Here is a 16,744-nt window from a genome sequence, read left to right as displayed (position 1 = left end):
AACATATTTGGTGACCCTGTGAATATTACATGTACCATGTTCAACATATTGGGTGACCCTGTGAATATTACATGTACCATATTCAACATATTGGGTGACCCTGTGAATATTACATGTACCATATTCAACATATTGGGTGACCCTGTGAATATTACATGTACCATATTCAACATATTGGGTGACCCTGTGAATATTACATGTACCATGTTCAACATATGGGTCAATTTTTGCCTGTCATTTTTTTGGGTAAATTTTACAGTATTTCCCTTTTTCAAATTTAATTTTGGAAAATCCCAAAAGTATTAAAATCTGCAAAGTTGCTATATACACTTTACCTGCCCTTTAAGATTCCAAGCAGTATATAAGGATTCACTTGGTATTTCCAGCTAAGCGCTGTGTCAGGCATATTAGTTGAAAAGTTTAATTTGTTCAAAACTCTTTTGTTTTTATAAATACATTTTTTCTGAAATTTAGGAATATTTATCACTGTATTTGGTACAATTATGTGAACTACGTATTTCAAGCCTTTACCTCTTGCTACTGTTATCAGTGAAATACAAGTCAGCTTCGGAAACCAAATACCCAGGGGCTACTATTAATTAAAATCTGAATTCAGAAATTCTTAATTCCATTTTGGGAGATTTGCTTTGCCCTTGAGGCAGAATACCAGCATCTCTTGACTCAAAGTATATATTATGAAGACTGTACTGTGGAACCACCTCCGTGGTCTAGTGGCAGAGCGTCCGCCCAGAGAGCGGAAGGTCCGGGGTTCGATCCCGGCCGCGTCATACCAAAAGACGTTAAAAGATGGTACTTGTTGTTACCCTGTCTGGCGCTTGGCATTAAGGAGCTAAAACAAGGACTGGTCGGCTAGGAGTCAGTATACTGTGTCTGAGTCAGGTATTCATGTTAAACTGCGGCATGGTATCTCAGTGTGCTAGCACTATTAATCGGCACACACACGCACGCACGCCCAATTTCACCTCACCTGTACTGTGGATAAGCTGTAATGGCTGACAGTAAAGGACTGGACATCTGGATGTCTTCTTCAACTGAATCATGTTTCTCTTTTCCTTTCACGATTACGAGTCTATATGAGGGGTGTTTAAGTCCTTATACCTCGCTTTCAATATTGTTGCCATGGTTTCCTTTGTAAATATTGTAGGTGTTTAGACTGATACACCTGTCGTCGGGTAAAAAGTGTAGGTGAGTCACTGATAAACGAGCATGTGCAATGTGTATAGCATGTGCATTATACACGCTGCATAATGGAACATTGAAAACAAAGACGCAAGTCTCACATGGTCTGAACATGTAGTGACCCAAATCAATTCATTGTGATTAACTCAACCGAAATTGTGGTGTAATGCAGTTATACCCACAATTCCTCAGTGTATCTGTCAATATTCCGACAATTTTGGTCATGAGGCTTCCGAGACGGAAACACCATGACATTTTCGCTGTAACTATAACATTCATGCACTTGCTGGACTTACAAGGTGTTGGTTGTTCAAGGTTGAGGGATGAGATCAGAGGTGCTTACTTATATATTAGGGCTGGGACGATACACCAACTGTGCGATCAGATACATAACACGATACCTTGCTCATGATCCGATATGTATCACGATACTTGCATGTGCTTTTATCTGTGGTGTGTTAGCCATCTTTTTTCAAAGACACGATGGCCAAATACGTGACACACTAACGTTTTACAGTTGGCAGCGTCAAGTATCGCACGATGGATGAAAATAGTTTCTGTTTTCACTGCTCATTTTCATGAGTAATTAGTGTTTGATGTAACATTTATTAAAGAATACATTGAAGGTAAGAATCAAAACTTTTCACTAGTGAGCGATTGTGATCAATACTTGTTTCGAGAAGTAAAAAATCGTGATCCACCTATGCATCGTTGTTTTGTCCCACTACAAATAATTATATATATATATGTACATATATATATACATACTCTCTATGTTTGCTGTAAATGAAATGGAGTTTTACACTTCAGTTGATGAATGTTTGAGTTTGTCTAAATGCAATAAAACCATTCTTTAAGCAATCTCCAGGAGCAATAGACTATTTCCTGTACAACTGTAAGTAATTACAGAACACAGGCAAGCACAACAGCCATGAAACAGCAGTAAAACCAAGCCAGGCAGTCGGGATTAGTCTGTGATGGCTCATTTAATGGCTACAAGCCATTTTATGTCTTGCTTTGCTTCTTAGAACCGTATTTTCTTGAGCATAATACACAAGGTAATCTTAACTCCTGGACAAAAAACAATGCCTATCAGAACAAAAAATACAATTTAAAAGGTAAATCAACTGGTGATTTTTTCATGGCAAATTTCAATTACTGACCGTGTTTCTTATCACCCTTTCGTTTACCGGAATTCGCTGAAGGGGTATGCAGTCATTTTTTTCTGCGCATGATATTCGAAAAAAAAGTTTTCCAAAATACTGAATCCGCTAGAGGGGGTTGCGTATTATACTTGGGTGCGCACTATACTCAAGAAAATACGGTAAGTGTATATGTAATTATGTTACTGTGGGCATAAAAAGCACCTGTTCCTCTTTTGAGGATAATTATTGTTGTGGAAACTGCATGTGTATATTTTTATTGTCTCAACCATGGAGAATTGGATCTTTTATGTCATTGTTTTGATCCAGGGTATTTCAGAATATTGTTCATAAGACCAGGACATGTTAATAACTTGAGTTTGAAGTCCATCAAGGAATTTCTTATCATAAGTGAAACAGCACCTATTTTATCCCACCTGGAAGAAAAAGGCCCATATCTCCAGTTTGCGATCACATATAAATATCCAGGGATTAGAAATTACCTCAGGGCAAGTCCTGTTTTACTCATAGACTCTGTTTGCCAAAACAATTTAAGTGTGTGAATGTTGGGAAGTCATCAGGGGAGGGACATATAACAGACTTGTCAACCAGACAGTATGACAGTGGGGGAGGTTTGACTTTAAAATGGGGGAGATTTGCCTCCAATGGGGGAGATTTGCCCCAATGGGGGAGATTTGCCTCCAAAGGGGGAGATTTGCCTCCAATGGGGGAGATTTGCCTCCAATGGGGGAGATTTGCCTCCAAAAGGGGAGATATTTCAGATAAGGAGATAATTTACAACTTTTTTTTTTCATTTTATAAGAAAACAATATATTTAAACACAATAAATAATAATGGTTTTATGCATAAAACTAGCTTCATATCCATTTGCAATATCCTCCAACAACTCAGTACAATCTGTCCCTATCACTTTCGTTCAAATATCATCTCTGATAAACGCAAACTGATGTTGAAATTGATTGCAACCGATGTTGATGACATGTTCAATCTTTCCAATTGTCAGGGTTCCTCATGTCTCAGGTTTCCTGAGTGTTTTGCATGATTTTGGTTACAAAATATGCCAATGAAATATCAAAAGCATGATTATTAAAATATATTGTTTTTTTCTGTCTGTGGTAGTCTGACTACTTCGCTTCATAAATTTCATAGAATTGTTCGCATTATTCCACTTCCAAGAAATGTATGCCATTTTTGGCAGTGCAATAACGTTTTACTACGATTTATGAATGAAATTTGCGTTGTTGTTATTGTTCACCTTTCTGACCTTGACGTGTATTAATCTCATTGGTTGACTTGTACAGTTGCATGCAAATTAGATTGCCGATCTGGGATGCTAGTAAACTAATTTGATATGGTTCAGTGTTTTGATATTTCTTTGCAGACAAGTAACGATATCAACCAAAAGGTTGATTAACATAAGTGCTACTTAAACTTTGACTTTGAAACATATCATATGAGCAACCCTGATTGTGTAACTCGTAATTTTGACAACCAAATCAACCAATCACACATTGTGGTTTCTGGAGACAACACTTGATGATCATATTTCATTTTCAGATCTGAGAGTTTAATGGTATAAGTTTGAGGTATATTTACGTTTTGACATAGTTTCTGATAAATCTGATAACCAATAAAGTCCAGTATAATTGGGCCAGACATATATATCTACGTTATTAAATTATGTAGGAATAAACACGCAAAGAACATGAAGAGAACAGTTCATTTTAGTTTGTGATAAGTACTCAGATGATTGTTCTTTTCAAGTTCAACCCTGCAGGAACCTGTTATGACTAGCCAAGGGTTTTTTACAGTGCAAATTGTTAAATCGTGCGTGATAAGGATTAGGCCCATCTTGAGCAAACAGACCCCCATCTGGGTTGCTAATTCGGGAGCCTCCCAGACAGATTGGGAGGTATACAGATTTAATCATAAAACTTACTCGTAAATTTTCGTAATTGTAAACTTCCTGTTCATTGTTATTATTTGTGGGACAAGGGAGGCGAATTTTGAAATGATGGGAAATGCGGGAGAAACAGTCTCTCATGCGAGAGAGTGGGAGATTTCGTCAAATTGCAGTCTTCTACACAATGCGGCTGGGTTGAATATTAAATACTGTCAGGTAAGTTTAGGTATTTGTAGTACATAGAAAAACATTTTATTTATAACTTTGTGTTGGGTTTGTGTGTGTGCTTGTGTTTAGTAGATGCTGTTGTCTACTACAGAATCTACAACCCAACTGTGCCAGTATCTAACATGTGTGTGGTTGTTTCAGGTGCTGACGCGAGACAGCGTGACGGTGTCAGTGGATGCTGTTGTGTACTACAGAATCTACAACCCAACCGTGCCAGTATTTAACGTGTGTGTGGTTGTTTCAGGTGCTGACGCGAGACAGCGTGACGGTGTCAGTGGATGCTGTTGTGTACTACAGAATCTACAACCCAACCGTGTCAGTAGCCAATGTGGAGAATGCACCAAACTCCACACAGCTCCTGGCTCAGACAACCCTTCGTAATGTTCTCGGCACAAAAAACTTGTCTGAGATTCTAGCTGAGCGTGAACTCATCAGCCACAGTATGCAGGTAGGTTCTGGAGAGATCACGAAACAAGACAAAAAAAAAACAGAATAAGGGTGTGAGTGAGTTTGATTTTACACCGCTTTTAGCAATATTCCAGCAATATCACAGCCGGGGACAACAGAAATGGGCTTCACACATTCTACCCATGTCAAGAATCAAACCCGGATCTTCAGCGTGACGAGCGAACGCTTTGAACCCTGAGGCTACCCGACCGCACCTAAAAAAACAAAGACTCAAACCATGACTCAAACCCCATGATCTTGGTATATCATTAAGTTGAACCCAGGGAATTCTGGGTAGGAAGTGGTGCCTAGCACCCTGGTTGTAAGAGCCAACACATGGATCAGGTGGTCAGGATCGGTGACTTAGTTGATGTCATCGTACCCCAACAGCGTGGATCGTTGTTCACAGTATCAATCACTGGATTGTCTGGTATTTTTGGGAAAATGGTGGCCCAGTCGTCTATGTTGCCGCAATCTGCTGCACATAATGACATCCCTTTGATAAACTCTCCACGACCCCACAAAACTGGCACATGTTTGGTGACAGGTGGTGGACCGATGTAGCCATAGCAAATTCTGTTAATAGCTGCACTGACATACCATACTCTCAGCAGTATAGGCAAAACTGTAAGGAGTATGTTTTGTCATAGCTTTGGTACAAAAGATATTTTTTCAATACCAACCAGCCACAAGGATTCTTTTATCCCTTATATATATATATATAGTCGACGCCTCATCTGTCTGTCTGTCCACAATCATTTCGTTTCCAGAAAACCGTAACTCGAAAACTGTTCAATATTTTTTAACAAAAATTGGCTTATATATCAAACAGGTCCTGAAGTGGTGCCTTTTGCTATTTAAAGATCTTTTGCATTTTCTTTTCTCGATTTCCATGGAAACAATTTGGACTTCGTCTCAAAGGTGTCATTTCCGGAGCACAACTTGAAAACTGTGAAAGACTTTTCATCCAAACCTAGTACATGTATTAATTAAGGGCTGAAGTGGTGCCTTTTGCTATTTAGGAACTTTTCAAAATTTCATTTTTACCTGTTTCCATTGAAACAGGTTAGATCTAGCTGAAGCGGAGGTAGGTGTCCTTTCTGGAGCAGAACTAAAAAAGTATTCAACATTTTTCATCCAAACTTGATTCATGTATTATAAGTTTAATTTTGACTCTGTTCATAGTGGTGTGTTTGTCTGGACCATATTTCCAAAAGTAATAGGTATTCTTTCATGACACTTCGCACACACAAAGACCTGGTTGTCAACTGGTGCCTTTTGCTATTTAGGGATCTTTGGAATTTATGTTTGTTCTGTTTCCATGGCAACAAGTTTGATTTTGACTCTGTTCATAGTGGTGTGTACGTGACATAGAAATACAAAGTTCCGAATCCCAATTCATAGTATTGTTTTGATAGCTCAGTAACTACTCTTGTATGTGGACAGGCAGATAAGATAGAAATTCTTTCATCAAGTAGGACTTAAAGTAACAGTCAGATGATTTGTTCTTTTGAATTTGTGGGGGCCGGGGGAATTTGTCGTCTTCTGATGACTCTTGTTTAATTTTGACCACCGGCTTCAGGTTTTGAGAATTAATCTGTAATCCTAACAATAAAAATACCGAATTGTTTTCTTGATATCTAATTGTTCACTGTTCACATGTTAATTATAAGTGACATGTTGTTTCTTCTGACAGTCCATGTTGGATGAGGCCACTGACAAATGGGGGATCAAGGTGGAGAGAGTGGAAATGTGAGTTACCATGGTTACCTAGTAGATTCGGTTTATCTCTGATTGCTTGTTACATGTTGTGAGTTGAAAATATCATAGCTATATATTTATCAATGTCATGTTATAATTTTAGGTGTCATTAATTTCAAAACAACTTAGCATAACATGACAGTTACACATGACTACTGGCAATATCTCCTTGGTTACACATGGCTATGACCAATATCATCTTAGTACCACATGACTACTGACAATATCACCTTGGTGACACATTGCTGTGACCAACATCATCTTAGTACCACATGACTACTGGCAATATCACCTTGGTTACACATGGCTATGACCAATATCATCTTAGTACCACATGACTACTGGCAATATCACCTTGGTGACACATTGCTGTGACCAATATAATCTTAGTACCACATGACTACTGGCAATATCACCTTGGTTACACATGGCTATGACCAATATCATCTTAGTACCACATGACTACTGGCAATATCACTTTGGTTAAACATTGCTATAACCAATATCATCTTAGTATCACATGACTACTGGCAATGTCACCGTGGTTACACATGGCTATGACCAATATAATCTTAGTACCACATGACTACTGACAATATCACCTTGGTTACACATGGCTATGACCAATATCATCTTAGTACCACATGACTACTGGCAACATCACCTTGGTTACACATGGCTATTGCATCATTGGAAATACCAGCCTTCCCAACCACTGAGACTCGGGCAGTTATCTTTTAGAGTTGAGGTGTTGTATGAAAATATATTTTTAGTGTCTTGATGATGAAACAATAGGTATGTTTGATTCACCGTGGTTCTCGCCTTTCCAGTAAGGACGTCAGACTGCCAGTCCAGCTCCAGAGAGCCATGGCAGCCGAGGCTGAAGCTGCTCGAGATGCTCGTGCCAAGGTTTGATACTTCAGAGTGGGAGATGAAGTTGTCTTTCATGCTCATCATTGTGTGTGCTCCATTTATGAAAAAAAATCCGAATTTTCAAAAAGTAAAAAGTAAAAGTAAAATAAATTCTGTCTCTACTGCCTTTTAACATAAACATGTATGTAACTGAAGAATGATCCCTAAAACGAATTTGATATTTTTGCTGACCTTGACCTTAATATAATAAGTAAGCTGGCCAGGGCAGCGAAGGCATTTGGAAAGTGAATAACATTACACTTGAAATCACGATTTGAAATCACCTGATATATCGAGCATGAAAAAATGATATTGTGATACATATCATGGAAAGAATGAACCTCAATTTACCGATATACCGATAATACCGCACACCCTTACTTGACAGTGTTATTGACCTTACTGCCATTGATATAGGTGATACTTATGCTAGCCTTGACCTTGAGTTGATGGTAGCCTGACACTGATGTGTGGTTCTCGCTGTTGTCAGGTGATTGCAGCCGAGGGAGAACATAAGGCATCCCGGGCTCTGAAGGAAGCGGCAGACATCATGGTGGACTCGCCAGCAGCTCTTCAGCTCCGGTATCTCCAAACCCTCAGCTCCATTTCGGCAGAGAAGAACTCGACCATCATATTCCCCCTGCCGATGGATCTGCTCAAGAACTTTATAGCCAAATGATGCTGCAAGGGCTACAGGCTGCTGTCATCTGATATCAAGCCCTTCATCCTGTTGGGCACAATTTCTTCATATTTGGATCTGTTATAATTTTTGGAATGTCCGCAGTGTCTTGACTGGAATACAAACAATACAGAACATGTTTTCATACAGCATACCAGACTTATTTCTTATTTATTCTTGGTCAGTAAGCATGAAACAGACTACATAAGTTCAATCTCATTAAAATCAGACCTTAGTTCTCGCTACCGCTAAACAAAGATCTGAAGACATCCCATTAAGGGTCACGTCAGAACAACCTTTCATCCGACTAATCAGTGTGTCGCTTACCAGATTATGAAAGTGACAGTCGGAATGTGATTTCTAATCAAATGATTGTTACGGGTTTAATGACTGAATCCTTACAATCTAGACCATCGATTAGCCATTCCAGAATGTTTTTTTGTTCAGGTTTCAAATTTGTAATCGAGAATTTGTCAAAATATGTTTTGAAGCGTAGTCGCCAATTCGAAATTTGTGCCGTAAAGCACGAGAAAGCTGCCTTCTGATTGGTCATTCCATTGGTCAGTCAAAGTTTGCACAAGGTCGGACTGACGTGACCCGTAATGGGATGTCCTCAGATCTTTGTTTAGCGATATCGAGAACTAAGATCTGATTTTAATGAGATTGACATAAGTTTAGCTTCTTCAGAGTTGGCTGGTGTTAAAAATCCAAAAAAATCCTTAATTAAGGTTTGAACAAACAAAACAATTTTCACATCACAATTTCAAATACAAATATTTTTAATTTTTTTTGCACACTTTTAGATTTTAAGTGATGAGTTAAAAGAAAATAATATACTCCCCCAAAGAACCCCCAATTCTTTCTTGTTATTATGAAAGAATCAGGTGTTCTTTAACTGCTGTTGAGCAGAATGTGTTGGTCGGATTCTGTATGATGCTGTTTTCAAGTCAAGGACTGACGATTAAGATGTACCATTTCACTGTCAAAGTGAAAAGAAATATGGAAAATGTGAATGCGTTTGTATATATATTTTCAGATTATAGTCTCCAAATATGGGAAATTGTGGCCAGATTTGTTGATGTTTTAATTGTATTGTTTTTGAAGGACTATATGAGTATAGATGCTGTAAACATTTCCATCAACCATGGTATGCTTGGACCATTTCTCAAAACAAAACATGTCTGCCTTTGGTTTATACTGCTCCTGTGTCAACAGGTTCCCGCAATTGCAATTTTGCTGTTCATACTCTGTGTACACACTTGTAAATATATATTGACGCATCTGTTTCTCTTGTACATAGCTGATGAGCTTTGTTGCTATGGATACAAGTGGGCCATATCCTAATGATGTTCTAGATTCAGCCTCATTTCTACAGTGTTCAAAATGTTTCAAAAAACGTCACTGGCCAGTATCAGTGTGAGTATAGGTTTATACCGTAAATCCTTGAATAGAAGCCTACCTTGAATACATGCAGGGTATGACTGACTCGTGAAATGATTAAGGGTTGGTCTTGAATAGATGCAGGGTCAAAAGCTATAAATCTAGATTGTCCTTTAGGTACTCAAGAAAGTGATATTACAATGCAAACCACACATTTATTTTAAATTACTTGTCCGGTGTTCATGGAAATAATAAGTGTTTATCGTAATACAAAAATAGATGCCTCCCTTGAATAGACACCAGGTGTAAGACGTCTCTGATATAAAAAATGGCCAGGATTTCTTGAAGGATTTACGGTAAGCCATTTTTAGCACTTTTCCAGCAGCATCAGAACATGGATACCAATGGTCATTTTACCCATGAGGGGACCAAACCAGGTCTCTGGTGTGACAGGCAAATACTTGACCCTGCCGACTGCCACCCAACTGGACATGAGGCCGAGAGAAATATTCTTCGTCTCAAAAAAAAGAGCAGAAAGTATTTCCCTTTTGTTCTTGTTTCTCGAGCCTTTGAATGAGAATTCTGACATCTATAAAACATTCGCCCGTTTCACACGGAGGAATAACCTCATCTCATTAAGATAGGTCTTGACACAATGCATGACCTCGCCATGTCAGCCGAACACTCAGATTAACTTTGACTGCCCCACTAATTTACAGAAGCCTTGGTTTTTTTAGCCAATCAGATACCAGCTTCCGGATGTGATTCGATTTCAATTGGTTACAACCTTGATTCTGAAATTTGATGATTTTAACAAAAAGAATCCAAGTATTCTGTATTCACAGATTTTGAAACTTCAAAATAAACTAATTTACTTTGATGGAATCGAAAATTGCTCTGTTGTACGGTTTTATGATAATTTAATGTTGATACAAAGTGATAATAATTATTCAATTTTGGACAAATAGATTGAAATCTGACATAATTGAATGCTTATGCTTTGAACAAAATGAGATATACATATTTATGCATGTAATATATGTTTGGAAACATGACGGTTGTATTTATGCAATCTATTGGTTTTTAGAGAACAATTTATTCTGTTTCTTGAGAAATGTTCTGGAATCGATACATTTTGCCTCCAGTTTTATGGGGAAATATGTTAATAAATATCAACTATACAGTCCCAGCGTGGTATCTCTCTGTTTTAACATCGTAAACATCAAGTTGTATAACACATCCAAGCATGGTATCTCTCTGTTTTAACATCGTAAACATCCTAGTTGTATAATGCCTTACAGATACTTGGTATACGATTCTGCCAACTTTACATATCACAAATTCAGAAAAAAAGATATAATTAGATTGACAAGGCTTTTTTTGTACTGCAAATAGTAAAGATTTTTTTTACATTCAAAATGACAATGAATTGTGCTGCTATCGCATTCTAGATTTGTAAAGTTATTGAGGACCCAAACCAGGCAAGGATGTTTAATTTTTCACCTACCGATCCAAGTTTTATATTATTGTTAAAATCCTGTACAGTTCATTTTATGAATTATCATTTTTACACCTACCAACCATATTTTTTACTATCAAAACCCACTCTAGTCTTATGAATATCTGCAAGATTGTTAATACTGTCAAATGAAACACTATCTTGGCACTGACCTAAGTATAAGGGTTGTATAATGGGTACCCGGATGGTATGTTAATATTGTCCATTAGGAAAGGGACTCAACAATGATAAACAACCAGATTGTATCATGGGTACCTGTAAGAATACCTGATCTAATTGTCCCAGTTCCATTACGCAACAGCTTCCTGATATATATTGTTACATAACATTACTTGACTCTCCACAGTCCCAAGCTACCTGTTATTTAATGGGTACCTGGATGGTTTTATGTTATTCCCTTGGACTGAAAAATCTAATGTCTCACTGTGTTTGGTTGTATCCTGGGTACCCGTGAGAATATTGTTTGTATGCCCTTTGACAGGATATCTTTCCCGTTATATTCTGGGTTCCCAGAAGAATGTTTATGGTATACCCCAAGACAGGGTATCTTTCTGGTTATATTCTGGGTACCCAGAAGAATGTTTATGTTATACCCCCAGACAGGGTATCTTTCTGGTTGTATATTGGGTACCCGGAAGAATGTTTATGTTATACCCCCAGACAGGGTATCTTTCTGGTTGTATATTGGGTACCCGGAAGAATGTTTATGTTATACCCCCAGACGGGGTATCTTTCTGGTTGTATAGTGGGTACCCGGAAGAATGTTTATGTTATACCCCCGGATAGGGTATCTTTCTGGTTGTATATTGGGTACCCGGAAGAATGTTGATATTATACCCCCAGACAGGGTATCTTTCTGGTTGTATATTGGGTACCCGAAAGAATGTTTATGTTATACCCCCAGACAGGGTATCTTTCTGGTTGTATATTGGGTACCCGGAAGAATGTTTTTAATATACCCTCAGCCAACATATCTACCCTATTTTAGTCTACTTGGTTGTGTTCTGGGTACCTGGCAGAATGTTTTTCTTATACCCTTAGACAAGATACTTTACCCTGTTCACATCTAAATGGTTATATTCAAGGTAACTTGAGAATTTTGATCTTATACCTTTGGACGGGGTACTTCCTTCCACTCTGTCCTGAACAACCCGGTTCTATTATGGGTACCTGGAGGGATATCTGTTAATTTATTGTTAACACATGCTGCCATGGTAAGGTTCTTTTACTGTCCTTACCATAGCCGGTTGTATAATGGGTACCCGGCGGGATGTGGTTATAATATATTCGATCAAGTCAATCTTGTTAACTACTGCCGAAATTCTATTACAATAGCAATCAGTTTTATTGTCCACTGCAACTCCTTTGATAATTTTTGAATGTCTAGTCCATGTTTTTTATTACTTTATGTATTTGCATTTTATTATTGCCTTTTATCTTTGTATGTACCCACTGGGTACTACCCAGTATATCCTTATCGACCAAATGCCAGTCAGCATAATACATGGTGCCTCCCATTGTTAATGTGGCAATATGAAGTTTTTCTGATGCTTTTAACAGGAAACTCACAAGTGTTGCCAGTAGGATCTCAAAAGTCCGTCTCTTTCATCTTCAGACTAATTTTTGCCAAAGCACCGGCAGAGAACTCTATTAATAATTGTGTCATGTATATTGGGAATTTAATATTTTGGTTCTGTAGTGCATAATTTATGAGGGGAATACTTTTTGTCTCTTGTGATTTCAGTCAAGCCCAAATGAAACAGAAGCAAAAATAGCTAGAAGTGGTGAATTATGTAAATGTTTTGCCATTTTTGATACTTGAGAACTGACAGAAACCAGGGCTTTAACCCTGATACAATGGATGAAATCTTGACGAACATAGACTGCCCTATCTATATTACAGCTGAAGTTGGCTTAATGCTTTTAACAGAAGGGCTTTGTTATTTTCTGACCGGTTTATTATGTAAAAAATGACACTTTTGTACTGACAGGAGGTTTCACAGGGGATGGGCAGTTAGTTAAATGCTGAATAATTTAATGGAAGAGATTATTTAGAATTCAGTGATCATGAATGTCATTTTACTCTTGTAAAAAAACAAAATGGACAATCATTTTGGGTAGAGTTGATCACCCAAAAAGGTCATATTTTTTTACTACATTCATGTATTACAACTCTCCCTTATCACAAATAGTCAGTCCTATTGGGAAGATGACAAAGTTTTCTGTTCTTTAATTCATAACATATGACAATTGTTTTAGCAAATTTCAAATTTCAAATTGAGGTATGTTAATTATGGTTTCCCATTATTTAATTGATCGTTTCTTTAATCTTATAAATTCAAAGATAATTGTCGTTTTTTTAATTTTTGGATTTATTAGAACTAAAGTTTTGAAAATCCTTACACTGCGGCATAATAAGTACAATGAGTGGTGAAGTTGTAAAAGTGGCTGCTGCTAGCGTGGTCGACTGCTCCCATCTGTATTTCCTACTTTGGTTAGTCAGTATATAAACAGTTTCAAGTGTTGACGGTTTCACTTAGACGAAGTATTTATGATTGTTTCAATGAATTTGTTGTTTTGTCAAAACACTTCTGTGAAATAAATCTGAGATTGAAAACATATCTGGTCACGTTTTTGATTTAGATGAGAAGAAATGTTTGGTCCTATTATATACATTTTTAGTTCTATTTCCCATCTTCCACAAGGGGAATAATCTACAATAACTACAGATCTGGGCTGGCATGTATTGTGCTCAAGTTCCTGACCCTTCCCCAACTCATTAAAGCCCCAAACAAGCCCCAGGTCAAGATGTCATACCGACACAATCTGATGTCACACCATCGACACAATCTGATGTCACACCATCGACACAATCTGATGTCATATACCATCGACACAATTTGATGTCATACCATTGACACAATCTGATGTCATATCATTGACACAATCTGATGTCATACCACTGACACAATCTACGATGTCCCACCACTCACAAAATCTATAATGTCATACCACTGTACACAATCTATGATGTTCAACCTCTCACAAAATCTATGATCTCATACCACTCACACAATCTACGATGTCATACTACTCACACAATCTATGATGTCATACCACTGTACACAATCTACGATGTCATACCACTGTACACAATATATGATGTCATACCACTCACACAATCTACGATGTCCCACCACTGTACACAATCTACGATGTCATTTCACTCACACAATCTATGATGTCATAACACTATCACAATCTACGATGTCATACCACTCACACAATCTACGATGTCATACCCTCAAACAATCTGCGATGTCAAACCACTTACACAATCTACGATGTCATACCACTGACACAATCTACGATTTCATACCACTGTGGGATGTCATATCACTGACACAATCTACGATGTCATACCACTGACACAATCTACGATGTCATACCACTCACACAATCTACGATGTCAAACCACTTACACAATCTACGATGTCAAACCACTGTACACAATCTACAATGTCATACCACTGCACACAATCTACGATGTCAAACAACTCACACAATCTACGATGACCCACAACTCACAAAATCTACGATGTCCCACCACTTACACAGTCTATGATGTCATACCACTGACACAATCTATGATGTCATACCACTGACACAATCTACGATGTCATACCACTGTACACAATCTACGATGTCAAACCACTCACACAATCTACGATGTCAAACCACTGTACACAATCTATGATGTCATACCACTGTACACAATCTACGATGTCAAACCACTCACACAATCTACGATGTCAAACCACTGTACACAATCTACAATGTCATACCACTGTACACAATCTACGATGTCATACCACTCACACAATCTATGATTTCATACCACTCACAATCTACGATGTCCCACAACTCACAAAATCTACGATGTCCCACCACTTACACAGTCTATGATGTCATACCACTGTACACAATCTACGATGTCCCACCACTTATAAAATCTATGATTTCAAACTACTCTCACAATCTACAATGTCAAACCACGACACAATCTACGATGACATACCTATCTCATAATCTACAATGTAAGCCATTGACACAATCTAAGAAGACACAACACTGACACAATCGACGATGTCAGACCACGACACAATCTTTGATGTCAAAACACGACACAATCTACGATGTCACACCACTGACACAATCTACGATGTCACACCACTGACAATCTACGATGTCACACCACTGACACAATCTACGATGACATACCAGTCTCATAATCTACAATGTCATTCCAATAGGGGGGCACGGGTGGCCCAGTCGTCTAAGGCGCCGCGATTCGCTGTGCAGAGTTGCGTCCCTTGGGCACGCCAGAAACCTATTATTGATGGTTCGAATCCCGGTTCGCCCCAATTATGTTTCTAGGTTTGTCAGCACCATACCCGTGCTCGTTGGTTTCACCGAAGTGGTAAACGTCTGAGACCTACATCACTTCGGGCTTTCCTCCCACATAAAGCTGACACGCCGTGATATAACTGGAATACTGTTAAAGCGGCGTTAAACCCAACTCACTCACTCACTCACTCACTCATCTCCAATAACACAATCTACGATGTCTCGCACACTCTCATGATCTACAATGTCTTGCCACTTGACAAACTGTATGATGTTGCACCAATGACACATCTACACCAGTGCCACAGACACAGTATATACCATGCTAGACCACTGATACAATGTCAGATGTCTTACCACTGTCACAGTACAAGATCTAATGCCTCTCACACAATATAAGATGTTTCAGTTTGTATATTGTTACCACGCCACACGGCAATATGTCCGCTATATGACGGATGTCTGTAAATATCGAATTAGACAAACCAATGGTTGATATTATGATCAACGTCCCACGCCGTCGACGTACTATGACATGGTTGTTGGTGATGGTTTGTTGTGTAACGCCGCACTCATCAATATTCCAGCTATATGACGGCGGTCTGTAAATAATCCAGTCTGGACCAGACAATCCAGTGATTGACATCATGAGTATCGATCCACGCAACTGGGATATGATGACATGTTTCAACCAAGTCAGCGAGCCTGACCACCAGATACCATTAGTCGCCTCTTACGGCAAGTATGGGCGCCTTTTCTAACCTATTCTAACGGATCTTCACGGTGACATGGACTCATTCATGACATGGAATCAACAACGTCACCAAGCCTGACCCCCTGCATGGCCCATGTCGCCTTGTACAACCAGTAGAGACTGTATCATGGGAAAGGTCCTTTTAAGGTCGTACCGCGACGAGCGTCGTACGTTAGTGTTTAAGTATGGGACTTATGATCGTCTCAGCGCTAAGATCGCTTTGTATACACTGGAGTACACAGTCTAAGATGACAAACACCTGATACTATTATGTTATTAAATGGCTGTTTTCATATTGGCCTTGTTACATTTTATGACATTTTTATTAATCAACTATCTTTATTTCAACAATCTTTCAAAATATGGAGTAAAAACAACAAACTATCTCATA

General features: G+C 38.4%; 1 protein-coding gene across 2 annotated transcripts in view; it reads left to right on the top strand.

Moving 5' to 3' along the window:
• LOC124141794 (band 7 protein AGAP004871-like) overlaps positions 1-8,808 on the top strand; it is a 131,746-nt gene extending 122,938 nt beyond the window's left edge. For both annotated transcript variants that reach the window (XM_048388951.1, XM_048388952.1), the window contains exons 5-8: positions 4,739-4,942; positions 6,638-6,693; positions 7,533-7,611; positions 8,105-8,808. In XM_048388951.1, the coding sequence (XP_048244908.1) occupies positions 4,739-4,942; positions 6,638-6,693; positions 7,533-7,611; positions 8,105-8,293 (528 nt within the window). In that variant the 3' untranslated portion in view covers positions 8,294-8,808. The remainder of the gene's footprint in view (positions 1-4,738; positions 4,943-6,637; positions 6,694-7,532; positions 7,612-8,104) is intronic.
• Positions 8,809-16,744: the final 7,936 nt, after the last annotated feature.

Source organism: Haliotis rufescens, unplaced genomic scaffold (assembly GCF_023055435.1).
Source record: "Haliotis rufescens isolate VD_foot unplaced genomic scaffold, xgHalRufe1.0.p SCAF_8, whole genome shotgun sequence".
NCBI classification, from domain to species: domain Eukaryota; kingdom Metazoa; phylum Mollusca; class Gastropoda; order Lepetellida; family Haliotidae; genus Haliotis; species Haliotis rufescens.
This window is presented reverse-complemented; position numbering and strand designations above follow the sequence as displayed.